The following is a 15289-nucleotide window of genomic DNA, read 5'->3' as shown; positions in this document are numbered from 1 at the left end:
ATGCGGAGCAGGGTGGGGGTGGAAGTGCTTTGGTTGGCTTGACCTACAATAGCAGCTCCTGTTCCTTGAATGCCTACAGATGAGAAAGCTGAGGCTTACAGAGGTCAAGTAACTTGGCCAAGGCCTCACAGCAGCAGAACTGACGAAGGTGGGGTTCGAACCTGAGACTCTCTGTTACCATGCCTGTGTCTCGCGAGCAGGGTTGAGGCCCACAGGAATCATAGGGAGAGGCTGTCCGGTGATAGGTGGTGAGCTTCACGTCTGTGGGAGTGTGCAAGCCGGTGATGGGCCGTCTGCAGGGCTGGCGCCAAGCCGAGACCACAGAGCTACTGGCGGGCCCCTCCCGCCAACCGCCTCCCGCCTCCCGCCTCCCGCCAACCGCCTCTCGCCTCCCGCATCCCGCCTCCCGCCTCCCGCAGCGGCGGCCAAGGCAGAGGCGAGCGCTGCGCCGCGGGGCGGGGCGGGGCGGGGGCGGCTATTTCTGTTAGCTGAGCGCAGCCCGCGTGCGGTGGGGGAGGGGGCCGCGCCGCCATATTCCTTCCCGTCGGCGGCCCCGCGGCGCAGCCACCATGAGCACCGCCGCCTTCCACATCTCCAGCCTCCTGGAGAAGATGACGTCCAGCGACAAGGACTTCAGGTGCGCCCGCTGCCCGGCCCCCGCCTCTCCGCCCCGCCCTGAACCCCCGGCCTTCCCCTCCCGGAGCGCCGGCCCTCCCCCGGGACCCTGCAGCCACCATCTCTGCTCCTCGCAGCTGGCTCCACTCCTGCCCCCGAGACGCCCCCTCCCCGCCTCTGCGCCCGGCGGAAGCTCGGGCTGAGTTCTCCGCGGATTGCTTGCCCTGTCCTCTCCGGGACTCCAGCCCAGCTGCGTCTCCCACCGTGCAAACTTCAGCCCCTGCCTGCCGTCCCGCGTCTGAGCCGCAGCTTGCCCCTCTGCACGCTTCCTCTGCCTCTCCTCTCTCCGCTTATGCCCAGCCCGCATCTCTCCCCGTATTTGATGGGCCCTGGTCCTCCTCTTCAACCCCCACTGAAACCCTCGGCCTCTCCTTGGGGAACCCAGCGCCTGCCTCTTTTTCTCCGCATTGAAACTCGCTCCCCTCCCAGGACTACAAACCCCAGTGCTTTTTCACTCGTATCCTCAGCTCTGCACTCTTCTCAACATCACCGCACGCCTCCTCCCCGCACTTCATAGGGGTACTCTTTCCCCGCCTCCCGGGTTTGCTCTGACACCAGCTGAGGGAGGGGGCTGGGCTGAGTGGCTTAGCAGACAGAGGTAGGTGATGGTTCTGGTGGGGGCTTATAGGTTTTGTGGGCCACTCCCTTTCTGGCCCAGTCCCCTCCTCCTCAGGGGAAACTGAGGCCCAGAGAGGGAAAAGGACTGGTCCGTAACCACACAGCCAGTTCTGTGCTGTAAGGAGTCCTCAGAGAGAATATAGACCGTTGAACATTCTGTCACTTTACTCGCCCCCCCCCCATTTTACAGATAAGAAGAGTGAGGCTCAGAGGCGAGAAGGGCCCAGGTGCAGTCACAAAGCTAGGAAGTGGAGAATCGAGGTGCACAGCCAGGCCAGTCTAACACAGAGGATGAGATCTCAGCAAGGCCTCCTGACAGCTAAGGATACCCAGGCCCTGCCCTCCTGGTCTGACCCCTGCCTTCGGCAGTTTATTCCTCAGCACCGCTCAAGAGGCCCCGCTTTAGTAGAGCCTCTGAGCCACAGTCCTGGGTTCAGATCCTGCCTCCGGCCACTTACTGGTTGTGTGACTGTGGATAAGCTGCTTAACCCCTCTGAGACTAAGCTTCTGTTTCTGTGAAATGAGGGTAATAACAGAACCCATCTAGAGGGTTGGTGTGAAGATGAAATGAGTTAATATATGCGGGATGCTTAGATTAGTGTCTGGCACGAGGTAAGCGCTTAATAGATTGACACTGTTGTGATTTTGGGCACATCAGAAATCTGCCAGTCCCCTCCCCTGTCTGGGCCTTTACCTGGAAGGTCTTTGTCTGCCCCGTCATTTCCCCCCTTCACCAGGCTAGCTGCTACTCAGTTGTCACCTCTTTGGGATGCCTCCTGATACCCAGGCAGGGTTAGGCACCTCCTCCGGCCCATATTTCTGCTGCATAACTTTTTAAGCCTGGGAGACCCAGAGCTCCTGGACCTCTGGACTGTGCAGTCTCCTTTTGTGTCCAGAGCATGTTCTGGGTACACAGGTGATGCTCAGTGAATGTTTTCTGTGTCCCAGGCTCCCTGCTGTCCAGTGTAATCTCATTCAGTCTTCCTGTCCGCCTGGGTGGTAGTGATCGTTCTTCCTGTTCTCCAGAGGCTTGGAGAGGTGAAGTGACTTGCCCGAGGTCACACAGCCGGCCAGTCACCGAGGGGATTTGCACCACTGTCTAGGCCCTCAGGTCCAGGCTCCAGGAGAGGGAATTGGCCCTGCCAACTGGAGCCTGAGAAGCCCTTCCAGTCTGCTCTGCCAGCGGCCCTGAGAACACTTAAAACCACCCCAAGCATATGAGGATGATATCTATTTTTAAAGTCCAAATACCAGGGGGCCTGACCAGCTGTCCAGGCACCCATGTGGCCGAGTATTTCAGTTGAGTCGCCTCTAGGGTTTCTCTGGAATGAAACTGAGACTGTGTCCTCTAGCTCCTGGAGGTGGATGGTGACTGCAAGTGGGGGTCCCAGGCAGGTGGAGGAAGCCTTAGATCCCTGTTGTTCTGCGCCCCCACTCTGTGGGCAGGTGGCTGCTCTACTCCCACTCAGACTTCAACAGTGAAATGGGTAAATTGAGGGGTCTTGCAGGAATTCCTACATCATTTATTGAAAACATAGTAGTATTGGTTGAGGAGCCAGGAGACCTGACCGGTGTGCTTCTTTTCCCAACTTGCTGTGTGATACTGGGTGGTTCATGCAACCTCTCTGAGCCTAGTTGCCTCATCTGCCTCATGCCAAAAGCTGCTTGTCCTAGTAAAACTTTCCAAAGGTGTTATAAAGTGGGGCAAAGAAAATTCCCATTTTATAAATGGAAAAATTGAGGCTGAGAGAGGAGTCAGTTGTTCAAGGTCACCCAGATGATAAGTATATGGCCAGTATATTTACTTAAAGCCAAACTTCGGTGCCCACGCTCTTATCTACCAAATGATACCCTTTCCTGTATACGCCCCCTTTACGACCGCCACACACATATACACATATATGTGAGAGCTGTGTTTGCAGGAACTCCGGGGTGTCAGAAGTGCTGGGGAGTATTTCAGAAGGATTAGTTTCTGAGTTTGGATTTCCACACAGCTGGTTGGCTCTGAGCCCTGTTAGGGGCTGGTCCTAACCCTCCTTCCCCTTCTGCCCTTACCCTGCCCCCTCAGGGCCTCTTTGGACCTGTTTGCTGGGCCTGGAGTCCCAGAGATGAACTGACAGGCCTCTGTGAGTTCACAGTTCAACAGGGGAGACACTGGTGACCAAGCTTGCAGTGCAGTGTGAGAGATGCTATAATAGAGGGGTGCAGAGTATCTGAGAGGGTCCTATCCAGGGGGACCAAGTGTGCTTAGAGATTGTGGGTGGAGGATAGGGCAGGGTGATGAGAGGAGTCTTCCCTGAGACTAGGACATTTGAGCTGGGCCCTTGACAGGTGAATGGGAGTTCAGTAGGTGGAGAAGAAAGAGAGAGACGGGAGGCCCATCTTGGGCAAAGGAGTCCATCCCTTGGGTTGCCAGGCTGAGCTGGGTCTCCATGGACTGCAGCAGAAACTCAGCTTCAAGGCCCTGCCTGCCTTCTCTGAACATCCCTTCAGCAGGACAGACTTAGGAGTGCGTGTGGCTACCCCTGGCCTTGTCCTGGCTCAGATCCAAACCTCATCCTTCATCTTACCTGGGCTGCTTGTCCTGAGGTGGCCAGGCCCACAGGTGGGCATGGTCAGCCCTGCCACCCCCTCCTTCCCTCCAGCCCAGCCTCCTTTCTTCTCTCAGGCTTGAGGCTTATCCCAGCTGTTAAAAATAAACAGCTATGACACCGACAAGTGCCCTCCTGCCTAAGGGGCCCTAGGGGCCACTGTGACATCCAGCAGCAGGTCTGAGCCTGCAGAGATGAGGCTGGAATCCCACTGTGACCGATTTTGCCATAGCAGGCTTGGTGGGGCAGGGGGAGCGGGTTCTTGGTTGACTCGCTCAAGCTAGAAAGCAAGGCTGGTGTGAAGAGGCCTGGTTGGGGAGCAAAAGCGGGACGCTTTCTTTGGGGCCGCCACTCTCTGATGCGGACTTCACAGCATCTCTCCTCTCTGCTGTCAAGTGCCTGCAGGAGCCAGTAAACGGCTGCAGTGGGCCTGGGGAGAACCTGCTGACCTGGGGAGTGTGCATCTACCTACAGAGGGCAGCCGCCACTGCCTCGAGCCAGTTATAGTCACCAGAGACTGTTGGCCCAGCTGTATTCAAATATTCTGTTTTCAAGAGAATCTGGAAATCAGTACTTTTATGTCAGCTCTTCTGATTTTTGAATGTTAATAAATAATTCAAATTTTCGAAGAACATTTGCCAGGTGGACACAGCCGAGGGCTGCCAGTTTAAGACTGCTCTCCCCTCCTGATCTTGGCAGGAATGGTGCTCCATGTTGCCACGGCAGCCCCAGCTCTCCGTGACCTTCCAGCTCAGACTCCACTGCAATTTCAAATGCCGGGGACAGGGCATCCGGCCACACGGATCTGCCCAGCTGTGAGTGGGTGGTCCTTGACGCTGATGCCCACCCTGGGTCTGCGAGCTGTGGCTGGGGACTGCTCAGCCGTTGCCATCTATGTCTAAGATATGCCTGTTGCCCGTCAACCTGGCCTGGCGCGTTAGTTCTCAGAGTGTGGTCCCCGCCCCTCAGCCTCATCTGGGAACTTGTTAGAAATGCATAATTTGGGGCCCCAGCTCAGACTTGCTGATTCAGAAACCCTGGGGCCCAGCAGCACTTGGCAAGCCCTGCAGGTGATTCTGATGCTGGCCACGGTTTGAGACCCGCTGGTGTGAGGGCAGGGCTGAGTGATTCTTTGAGGTCGGGTGGGCTGGACGGGGCTAGTCCCCCTCCACCTGTCAGGTAGAGAGGCTTCCTGCTGACACCTGACTCGGTTGCAAGGTTTGTGTTCGACCTTCTAGCCTGAATGAGACGCGAATGACGTGACATTATAATCGTGGCGGGACACCTCCTGAGTGCCCACTGTGTGCTGAGCACACCCCATACATTGTCTTCTTTTATCTTCCATACAGCCCCACAAGGCAGGTACCGTTCTCATCCCCACTTTTCAGACAGGTTAAATAAGGCTCAGAGAGGTGAAGTAACTTGCCCAAGTTCACAGTTGCATAAATGGCAGAAGCAGGAGCCATGTGCTTTGGAGGTCCTAAGCCTTTAGCTGGGATGCTGTGTGTCTGAGTCTGCCACCTTGGGCCAGTCGGTGTCTCACACACGCGTTGCCTTGTGGTAGCCCAACTGTGCCCACAGCCCAGATAATCTATTGCCCTTGACTGCCCCTGACCCTTTGTATCAAGGTCTGCTTCTGGGGAACTCTGAGGTACTGCCCAAATCACCGGGGCCCAGGAGCTGCTCAGCAATCTTCCTCCGTCCTCCCTGCCCAGGTTCATGGCTACCAGTGACCTGATGTCAGAGCTGCAGAAGGACTCCATCCAGCTGGATGAGGACAGCGAACGCAAGGTGGTAAAGATGCTTCTCAGGCTTCTGGAGGACAAGAACGGAGAGGTGCAGAACCTGGCGGTCAAGTGGTGAGTGTCGGCCCTGGTGGTGATGGGAGTGTCCCTGACCCTTTGGGGTACAGCCTCTGAGAGGAGAATTGCTGAGCAGCTGTTGGAGCCCCAGTGGAGCTGGACCGTGACTTAGTGTAGGTTCCCCCAGAAGTACACCCTGTGGCAAGGATTCAAGTGTAGGTTTACTAGGAAAGAGATCCCAGGAAACTAGGTAGGGGGGTAGAGAAATGAGGCAGGGAAGGAAGAAAAGCAAAAAAGCATCAAGCAAGTTTCTCCTGTGGGTGAGTGGAGCTTACCCCTGCTGGGGATCCCTGGCACACAGTGTAGGACATGCACCTTGGAGTGTTCGCACCTGCCAGCTTTCCTTGGTTGAGGGCTGCTCCTGGGGTAGGTGGAGCGTTACGCATTCCTTGGCATCTCCAGCCAGGGAAAGCCGTCAGGCACAGATGCAGGAGTTGGCAGCTGGAAGGTCAGGCTGGCATGCACAGGAGTGGTGGGGGTGAAAGAACGCGGCGGGGGTGGGCACATTTGCCATAGGCGTCATGAGGTGTCGTTCTGAGACCTTTGCCAGTTACCCCCAGAGCTGAAAAAGCAAGATGGGGTATGTGCAGGGTATGTGTGTGTATGGCAGGGTAAGCAGGGGACTGAGGAATGGCGGGGGTCAACAGAATTGGGGCACTGCCTCTCAAACAGTACTCTGTGGACGGGATCCAGGTGTTCTGGGTGGGTAGTGAATTTCAACTTGATCCCAAGAGCATAGGAATTCAGTAAAGAGTTTCATGCAGGAACAAGACGTGCTCAGCTTTGTGGTCTGGGAGCATCCCTCTAATGGTGGAATTGAGATCAGGTGGACTGGTTTCCTACTAGCAGAAGCAAAACCCCTTTTTATAACACGTGGTCGGAAATACTCTTTTCTTATCACGAAATGAAATTCATGCATAATAGACTCTGCCTTTACACATGATTACAAAACAGTTTATATAATGCCTTAAACCGGAGCATAAAGGACAAATAGGAGGAACGTTGTTGATGGTAAAATAGTATGTGTTTCACTGTGTAAATGCTCAGGCACGTTGACGGTAGACGTGTAATGAAGTCGTGAGAAGCCTGCACCTGAGGTAGGCTCGCCAAGGCAGGAAGCAGGTGGAGACAGGTGTGGATGTTGGGGACTCAGCACAGGCAGCATTGATCTTACGAGATTTTCTGAAATGGTGACCGTGTCCCGGTAAAGTTTCCCAGGAAAATAAAGTACAGTCTTCCTTCGAGTTACCTGATAACTACATTTTTGGAAATTTTAGAGTATATTAAAATATTAATATTTTAATATATTAAAATAGTGCAGAAAAGTACTTTGTGTTTATATGTAAAATGAAATTAGGTTTTGGACTCAGATAATTATAGAAAGGCTTTTTACCTGTGTGAGTGCCCAGTGGGATGTTAGAAACTCCAGCAGGACATGGAACATGGTTTTGCAATATTGTCTTTCTATCATCCCCTACCCCCCCACCCAAACCCCCCCTCCCCCCTCCCCTCAATAAAAGGCAGAAGTGCCATCTCATTAGTTGTGATGAACATAACTAATAGAAGGCCCCCCCCCCAGTAAATATCCAAAACGCCCCTCAGGGCAGAATCACCCCTACTGAGAACCAGTGCTATAGAAGGTAGAGTGGAAAGACCTGTGATTACTTAGAGAAAGAAGTCAAGAGTTTGCAAAGTGGTGTGCACTGCGGCCACCTGGGACCCTTGTTTAAACTGTGTACTCCCCACCCAGGGATTCTAATTCAGGAGTGGGCTGGGGCGGGCAGGTGAGGATATAGCACCCGGGAATCTGCATTCTAATGCGCACTGTCATCTGAGAACCACTCTTTTAGGTCAGAGGTTCTCAGCCTTGACTGCATGTTAGAATCACCTGGGGAATTAAAAAAAAAAAATCCCCAGCTCCAGGCCACACCTGAAACCAATTAACTGAGACACTCTGGGGCTGGCACCTGGGTAACAATTTCTTAAAAGGCCCCAGGTGATGGCAATGCCCAGTTAAGGCTGAGAAGCAGTGTGGTGCAGTTTTTAAACTTTCACGTGCATTCGAATCACCTGGGGGTTTTGTTGACGCACAGATTCTAGTTCGGTAGCTGTCGGGTAGGACCTGAGCTGCTGCATCTCTGCATCTCCAGGTAGTGCTGATGATGCTGATCTGTGACCACACTTGGAGAAGCAAGCCTCTAAGGCAGGTTCTCAAAGTGTGGTCCCTGGACCGTCAGCATCTACTGCGAACTTGCTAGAAATGTAAATTCTCAAGCCCCACCTAGACCCCTTAAGTCTGAAAAGCTGGGGTGGGGCCCAACAATCTGTGTTGTGTGTGTGTTTTTTTTTTTTTTTGGTTACGTTGGGTCTTCGTTGCTTCATGTGGGCTTTTCTAGCTGTGGCGAGCAGGGGCTACTCTTCGTTTGCAGTGCATGAGCTTCTCATTGCAGTAGCTTCTCTTGTTGTGGAGCGCGGGCTCAGTAGTTGTGGCTCGCAGGCTCTAGAGCGCAGGCTTGGTAGTTGTGGCACATGGGCTTAGTTGCTCTGCGACATGTGGGATCTTCCCGGACCAGGGCTCGAGCCCGTGTCCCCTGCATTGGCAGGTGGATTCTTAATCACTGTGCCACCAGGGAAGTCCCACAATCTGTGTTTTAACAAGTCCTCTAGGGGATTCTGATACACGCACAAGTTTGAGAACCCTACTCTTGGGCATTCCTTGGTTTCCAGCTGAGGTTGCTGGGTTCGATGGTTTGGCCATATACTGAGATGTAAAACCCAAGAGGGGATGCAGGTTTGGGAGGTGCCAGGAATGATGTCGGCATACCCAGACGGTACCTTTCTTTCTGGCAAAATAGGAAGTCCCCTGTTAATCTGGGGCCTTTTCCTCAGCACGTGTGGCCCCACAGACATGAGGGGATATAAGGGGTAGCCCGACTCGAGCTGAGCCTGGGCTTTTGGACCTCCTCCCTCCCTCCCTCCATACTCAGCCTGGGTCCTCTGGTGGGCAAAGTGAAGGAGTACCAGGTGGAGACCATCGTGGATGCCCTCTGTGCCAACATGCGGTCAGACAAGGAGCAGCTCCGAGACGTCGCTGGCATCGGCCTCAAGACCGTCCTGTCGGAGCTCCCCCCTGCAGCCACAGGTACTCAGGTCTTAGGGACTCGGTGCTATTGCTATTTGTCCTAGTTTATGATTGAAGAAGCTGAGGCTCAGCGAGGTGAAAGGACTTACCCAAGGTCAGCAAGCTAATAAGTGGCAGAGAATTCAGACCCAGATCTGTTAAACTTCATGGCTCTGTTTCAGGGATGCTTTTAGCTGCAAGTAACGAAGTCTAACTAATGGCAGCTTGAAGATGTAGGGGGTTACTTTTCTCACATAACTCTGAAGGGATCAGCCACTCCATTTTCACAGCCATTCAGAAGCTCATTTAGGACAGGGCTGAAGTCTCTACCCATGTCTCTTGCCCTTTATAAGAAAAGCACGTGTTTCCCCAGAAGACTTTGACCTGTATCTCAATGGCCAGAACATGGTCACCTGGCCTCTCCAAGCAGCAAAGGAGTCTAGGAAAGAAGTGCTTAACTTTTCCCACCTCCCCATGGGAAGGCAGAGGGCAAAGGGGTCAGGTGTGGGGTGAGCCAGCCAGCAGGTCCGCCCTTGGTTCTTCAGCTCCCCAGCTGTCTCCTTTAGTTTCGTCTGACTCTGTGTCAAACCTTGGACCACGCCACCCCTGGCTTCCCTGGTCAGCAGGATTTGAGGGATGTGGGCTCAGGAACACAACCAGAGCAAAGGCCGACCACAGGTGGAGGCCAGCCCTGGGCCTCACCGCACCCACCTTGTGCTCTGTGCAGGCTCTGGCCTGGCCACCAGTGTGTGCCGGAAGATCACAGGCCAGCTCACCAGTGCCATCGCCCAGCAGGAGGACGTGGCTGTGCAGCTGGAAGCCCTGGACATCCTCTCTGACATGCTGAGCAGGTGCGGGAGGCCACCCTGGGCAAGGAGGACAGGGGGACAGGGAGGGTCTCAAATTCACAGAGCCAGCACTTACTGTACGCCAGTCCCTGTGCTCGGGCTCTTTAATCGTACCAGCAGTGTCCCAGGAGAACTCGTTTGTCACCATTTTCTGGGCTCTGAGAGGTGATGTGGCCTGTCTGCAGGCACAGTCAATAAATGGCAGAACCTAGATGTTGAATTCAGGTCTCTCCATAGCTGGAGCCCACGTGTGTTCATCCTCTCCCTCGGCCCTTCTTTCTCTTTTTTTTCTTCTCTTGGATTAGTATAGCTGGGCCTTGGTTTTAAATTGTACTACACATTTTTAAAGTATTCATTCAGCCTCTCAAGATTTGAGCACCTACTGGAAAAATGTCAGGTGCTGGACTAGTTCTGGGAATATGGAGTTGGCTGGGTCTTGGCGGCCCCTAAGGAAAAGCTCACAGGCACATAAATCTGTGAATGGAGTAAAACAACAATACGGCTAAGAGCAGGGCCCGTAGGAGCTCAGAGGAGGAGCCCTTAACCCAGCTGGGGGGTGGGGAACCTTCCTAGAGAGGGTCCAGCCAGCTGAGCCTTCAAGGGTGGGCAGGAGTTGGCCAGGCGTGGGTGAGCATAAGGGGGACCCCGTATGGGGGACCTGCCTTTGGCCCAGAGGGCAAAGACCAGAGAGACATGAGGTCCTGGGGGTTGTGCAAGGCAGTCATGGGGTGTCATGAGGAGGGGCTGGTGTGGAGAGATAAGGGCTGGGAAGGTGGGGCAGTTGACTAAAGATTCTACTGAAAGTGTGAGGGGCTCACGGAGGGGTTCTCGGCAGGCATGAGGAATGCCCTGGGTGTATTTGTGTGTTTTAGACAGATCTTTCTATGTGCAGAGTGCACGGAAGATGGGAGGGGGTTGAATGGGCAGGGAAACTGCTTAGAAGGCTTCTGCAGGCAGGTGAATTCAGGTTGTATTTAGGAGATGGACTCCACAGTGCTTGGAGTGGATGAGAGGCAAAGACTCAAGGCTGACACCCAGGGGTCTGGCTTTCCTAACTGTGGGCACAGACACAGGGCCACTGGCCGTGTAGGTGCGCTCCAGGAGCAATGTCGGGGTGGGCGTGATGGTTTCCGTTTGGAACATGTTGAATTTGAGGTGCCTGGGAGGTACCCACTCAACGGAAAACTCCATAGGGCAGGACTGAGGGCCAGAGTCCGTCTTGCTCTCCCGAGTTTCCAGCCCAGGCCCTGTCACATAGTAGGTGAACACATAAATAAATGAAACCCAGGAGAGAGGTCTGGGCTGGACAGAGAGATATGGGAGGGTGAGGTCAATGTGTTGGTGTAGAGTGAGAGAAGAAAAGGTTTCAGGACACATATGGGACAGGAAAAGCACAGGCCTGGTTTGAAGGTGGGACAGAAGCTGCTGCAGGGGCTGCGTTCTATCTGTGCAGAAACCATGCTCTGGTGTTCCCTCTTGCCTTGAGCCCGGAGCTCAGCTTATCTAAAGGGCATTGGGGAGCCACTGAAGGAGTTAGGCAGAGGCACACTTTTTTATTTATTTATTTTTTTGCGGTACGCAGGCCTCTCACTGTTGTGGCCTCTCCCGCTGCGGAGCACAGGTTCCGGACGCGCAGGCTCAGCGGCCATGGCTCACGGGCCCAGCCGCTCTGCGGCATGGGGGATCTTCCCGGACCGGGGCACGAACCCGTGTCCCCTGCATTGGCAGGTGGACTCTAAACCACTGCGCCACCAGGGAAGCCCGAGGCACACTTTAGATCACTCTGGCCTCAGTGATGGGGAGGGTGAGGGTCCTTGGGTTGTCATAATGGGGGAGGCGGCCAGGCACCCATGGGGAGAGGGGAAGTGCCTGGCCCAGGCTGCCCGCCGGGTGGGCCTCGCCCGACACCCCTTCCTTCCGGCTCCCCAGGCTGGGCGCCCCGCTGGGCGCCTTCCACGCCAGCCTCCTGCACTGTCTGCTGCCGCAGCTGAGCAGTCCGCGCCTGGCCGTGCGCAAGCGGGCCGTTGGGGCGCTCGGCCATCTGGCGGCCGCCTGCAGCACCGACCTCTTCGTCGAGCTTGCGGACCACCTGCTGGACCGGCTGCCTGGCCCACGCGCGCCCGCGAGCCCCGCGGCGATCCGCACCCTGATCCAGTGCCTGGGCAGCGTTGGCCGCCAGGCAGGCCACCGCCTCGGTAAGGGGGCGGGGCCCCACGTAAGGGGGCGGGGCCGACTACGGGGATCCCGGGAGAGGGGCGGGACCTGGGCTGAGGGGGTGGGGCCCGGGTGAACCACCTCTGGTTAGGGGGCGTGGTTGAGGTGGGGAGGGTCGGTGGCGGTGCTGAAGCGCCTGAAGAGGAAGAGGGCTCGAGAGGCAGCCAGGTGGGCCCTGAGCTCAACCTGCTTCTGAGCCCTACCCAGAGGCTCGCGAGGGTAATTATAAGTCATGCCTCCAAAGGGATGATGTATGTACAATAAACCGCACTACTTAAAGTGTATAATTCAGTGTGTTTTGACCTTTTCGCGCACTTGTGAAACTACCACCGCAATCAAGATGCACATTTCCATCACCCCCAAAAGTTTCCTTGTGCCTCTTTGCAGTCCATCTACCCTCTGCCCCACCCTAGGCAACCACTGACCTGCTTTCTGTCACCAGAGATGAGTTTTGTAGAAATGGAATCCTGTAATCAGTTTTGAATTTATTCTCAAACACCTTGGAGTTAGTTCGGGCTAGAACAGGGCAGTGTAAGTAGAGTGGCCACGGTCTGCCCTCCCTCCCCTCTGGCTCGCTCACTGCAGGGGACCTTAAAAGCGCACATGGAGGCCCCAGCCTGCAGTCCATACTCTGTCCACATCCCCCCAAACAGCAGCCACCCTCGGGAGCATGGACCTGGGCAAGAGAACTGCACAGGACCGGAAAGGTTCAGGGTAGGGAAGGGTACGGCTGGAGAAAAGCTAGGGCAGAGTCCGTATAAAGCCCCGGGGGCAGTGGGGGGGCCCCTCTTGCCTGGTTTGTAAGGGCAGTGCCTGCCTCCCCACTTTCCTTGCCCAGGTTTACAACCTAGCGCAGGAAATTAGGCAAGAACGTGAGTAATAGTTTCAACAACAGAAGCTACTTATTGAGTGCCTGCTTCGTGCCAGGACCTGGGTGGAGATCTTTACCTGAATCTTACTGTTAATCTTGACAAACTCTCTGGCTGGTAGGCGTTGTTATCCCTACTGTGAAGATGAGTGGTCTGAGGTTAAAGAATGTTGCGAAGTGCCCAAGGTCCCATAGCTTATAGGGTGCTGAGTCAGGGCTAGAACCCACATCTGCTTGACTCTGAAGCCTCTGAGTAACTTTGCAGTGGCCAGGGCTGCAGGTGCAGGCGCAGGCTGAATGCTGTGGGCTGGGGGAGCCCTGGAGATGGTCTGGCCTCATCTCACCTTGCCTCAGTGACCCATCTGGCCCTGCAGGGACCCATCTGGACCGACTGGTGCCCCTGGTGGAGGAGTTCTGCAACCTGGATGATGATGAGCTTCGGGAGTCCTGCCTCCAGGCATTCGAGGCCTTCCTGAGGAAGTAGGTGCAACAGGGGTGCTGGAAAATGGGGGCCCTGGGGTTTCTTTGAGAAGTTGGTGGGGATGGCGTGGGGGCAGGATGCTGGCCTCAAAGCAGTCAGGTCTCAGGACTCACCACTGGGCCCCATCCCCAACCCTGTCTTGCCTGGGTCCAGCAGAGCCTCCCGCATCCCACCCCACAGGTGCCCCAAGGAGATGGGCCCCCACGTGCCCAGCGTGACCAGTCTCTGCCTCCAGTACATAAAGCACGACCCCAACTATAACTATGACAGTGACGGGGAAGAGGAGCAGATGGAGACAGAGGACAGTGAGTTCAGTGAGCAGGGTGAGTGGCCAACTTGTCCTTGGGCTGGTGGGTGGAAATGGGTGCAGCCTTCCCGGGAATCCCCCAGCCAAAGACAGGGGCCACATCTGGTGCCCCCATCCTGATCCCAGCTCTTCCTCAGGCTCCAGCCCTGCCCTTGGAAATCTGGATCCTCTGTGGTACCCACACTCTCTGATTGCACAGATCACAAGATAGTAGTAATTGCTGTTGTTTATTGAGCATCTCCTGATGTCCTCTGTGCTATTTTCTTTTTAAATATTTATTTGTTTATTTTTGGCTGTGTCAGGTCTTAGTTGTGACACGCGGGATCTTTCGTTGTGGCGCTCGGGCTTCCCTCTAGTTGTGGCGCGCGGGCTTAGTTGCCCCATGGCATGTGGGATCTTAGTTCCCCGACCAGGGATCAAATCCACGTCCCCCGCTTTGGAAGGTGGATTCTTAACCACTGGACTAGCAGGGAAGTCCCCTGAGTACTCTCTTATTTCATGTTCCTTATAATGACCCTAGGAAACCAGGTATTTATTGTCATCCCCATATTTCAGACAAGGAGATTGAGACTTAATGAGAAGAGATTTGCCTGAGATAACACAACTAGGAAGTGTCGTAGCTGGGACTTGGAGCCATGTTTGCCAGACTCCCCCACCTCGTGCTGCCATCTCTGTACCCTTTTAGTTACGGCTTCCAAGAGCCATTGCTTTAACCCAGCAGAGTGAAGCTCTAGTGGTGGAATGATTGGCACTGACAGGGAGAGATACCTGGATGGGGGATGGACTCAATGGCTTCTTTCCTTCTGTGCCTGTGGGTCTTTCTGTCACTCAGAGGGAAGGCCCTGGGCCCTGGAGGCATTGATGGAGGTGAAGGCCTTAGGTCCTGATGGGCACTCAGAACGAGATGCGGTGGTAGGAGATGAGATTGGACAGGCATTTTGGGCTCAAATGCCCGGCCAAGGAGATTGGGCATTTTCTTGTTAGTAACAGGGAGCTCTGGATGTTTCTTCATGGGTGACATAGGGTGGAGATAACGAGGGTCCATCAGAGGGGACACATCTGGGGGACCATCCATCTGGCCCACTATGGCTTGTCCAGATGCCGTGCTCTGAGAGTCTGAGTTCTCTGCAGGGCAGTGTGGGTAGGAATATGCTGGCCTTTGAGCCTGTGCCTGGGGGTGTCCCTAGGGAGGACCGTCCCCCTCTGAGCCTCATGTGTGTCTCCCAGATGTATGAGTTGCCTCTGTGGGCCTCATTCATCTCTGCTGTTTCTAGCTGTGTGTTCTCAGGAGAGTCTTCGCCCTCTCTGAGCCTTACATGTATCATCTATAAAAGGGGGCTCAAGACACCTTCATTCCTGAGGCATGGTGAAGACTTGAGCTCTGATCTCTTGGGGGAGCTTGGAGAGTGGAGAGCCACACAAATACAGCTTTTCCTTAATTGTTAGTCCTGCTTGGAAGCTGGAATCAGGGCTCTGTCTGGGGCGGGGAGCTATCACCTTTCCCTTCTGAAATTCCAGTAAATGAAACATCACGCAGCCAGTCCTGAAACCAAAGTTTGGGTCTTGTGCCCCAAATGGATTCCCTAAATCCTCACTGGAAGCTTGGGAGTCAGTTTTTCCCTGGTGTAGTCAATACAACCAGGAGTCTGGAGGCAGCGGGAGGACCCTGGCCTACCTCCAGCTGGTTCCCTGCTTGACGCCACC

At 54.9% G+C, this 15289-nt stretch overlaps 1 protein-coding gene across 5 annotated transcripts in view; it reads left to right on the top strand.

Annotated features, from left to right (window-relative positions):
- Positions 1-482: 482 nt before the first annotated feature.
- Positions 483-15289, top strand: part of CAND2 (cullin associated and neddylation dissociated 2 (putative)) — a 28506-nt gene continuing 13699 nt past the window's right edge. For 2 of the 5 annotated variants that reach the window (XM_060161118.1, XM_060161115.1), the window contains exons 1-7: positions 483-637; positions 5600-5743; positions 8734-8888; positions 9595-9718; positions 11645-11910; positions 13172-13277; positions 13459-13601. In XM_060161118.1, coding sequence (XP_060017101.1) covers positions 570-637; positions 5600-5743; positions 8734-8888; positions 9595-9718; positions 11645-11910; positions 13172-13277; positions 13459-13601 — 1006 coding nt within the window. In that variant the 5' untranslated portion in view covers positions 483-569. Of the gene's footprint in view, positions 638-4583; positions 4700-5599; positions 5744-8733; positions 8889-9594; positions 9719-11644; positions 11911-13171; positions 13278-13458; positions 13602-15289 lie in introns of all 5 variants that reach the window. The other 3 variants (XM_060161114.1, XM_060161116.1, XM_060161117.1) reach the window with 3 other exon arrangements.

The sequence above is a fragment of the Lagenorhynchus albirostris genome, chromosome 10, assembly GCF_949774975.1.
Source record: "Lagenorhynchus albirostris chromosome 10, mLagAlb1.1, whole genome shotgun sequence".
Taxonomy (NCBI): Eukaryota; Metazoa; Chordata; class Mammalia; order Artiodactyla; family Delphinidae; genus Lagenorhynchus; species Lagenorhynchus albirostris.
Note: the sequence above shows the minus strand (reverse complement) of the source record. Positions and strands in the feature narration are given on the sequence as shown.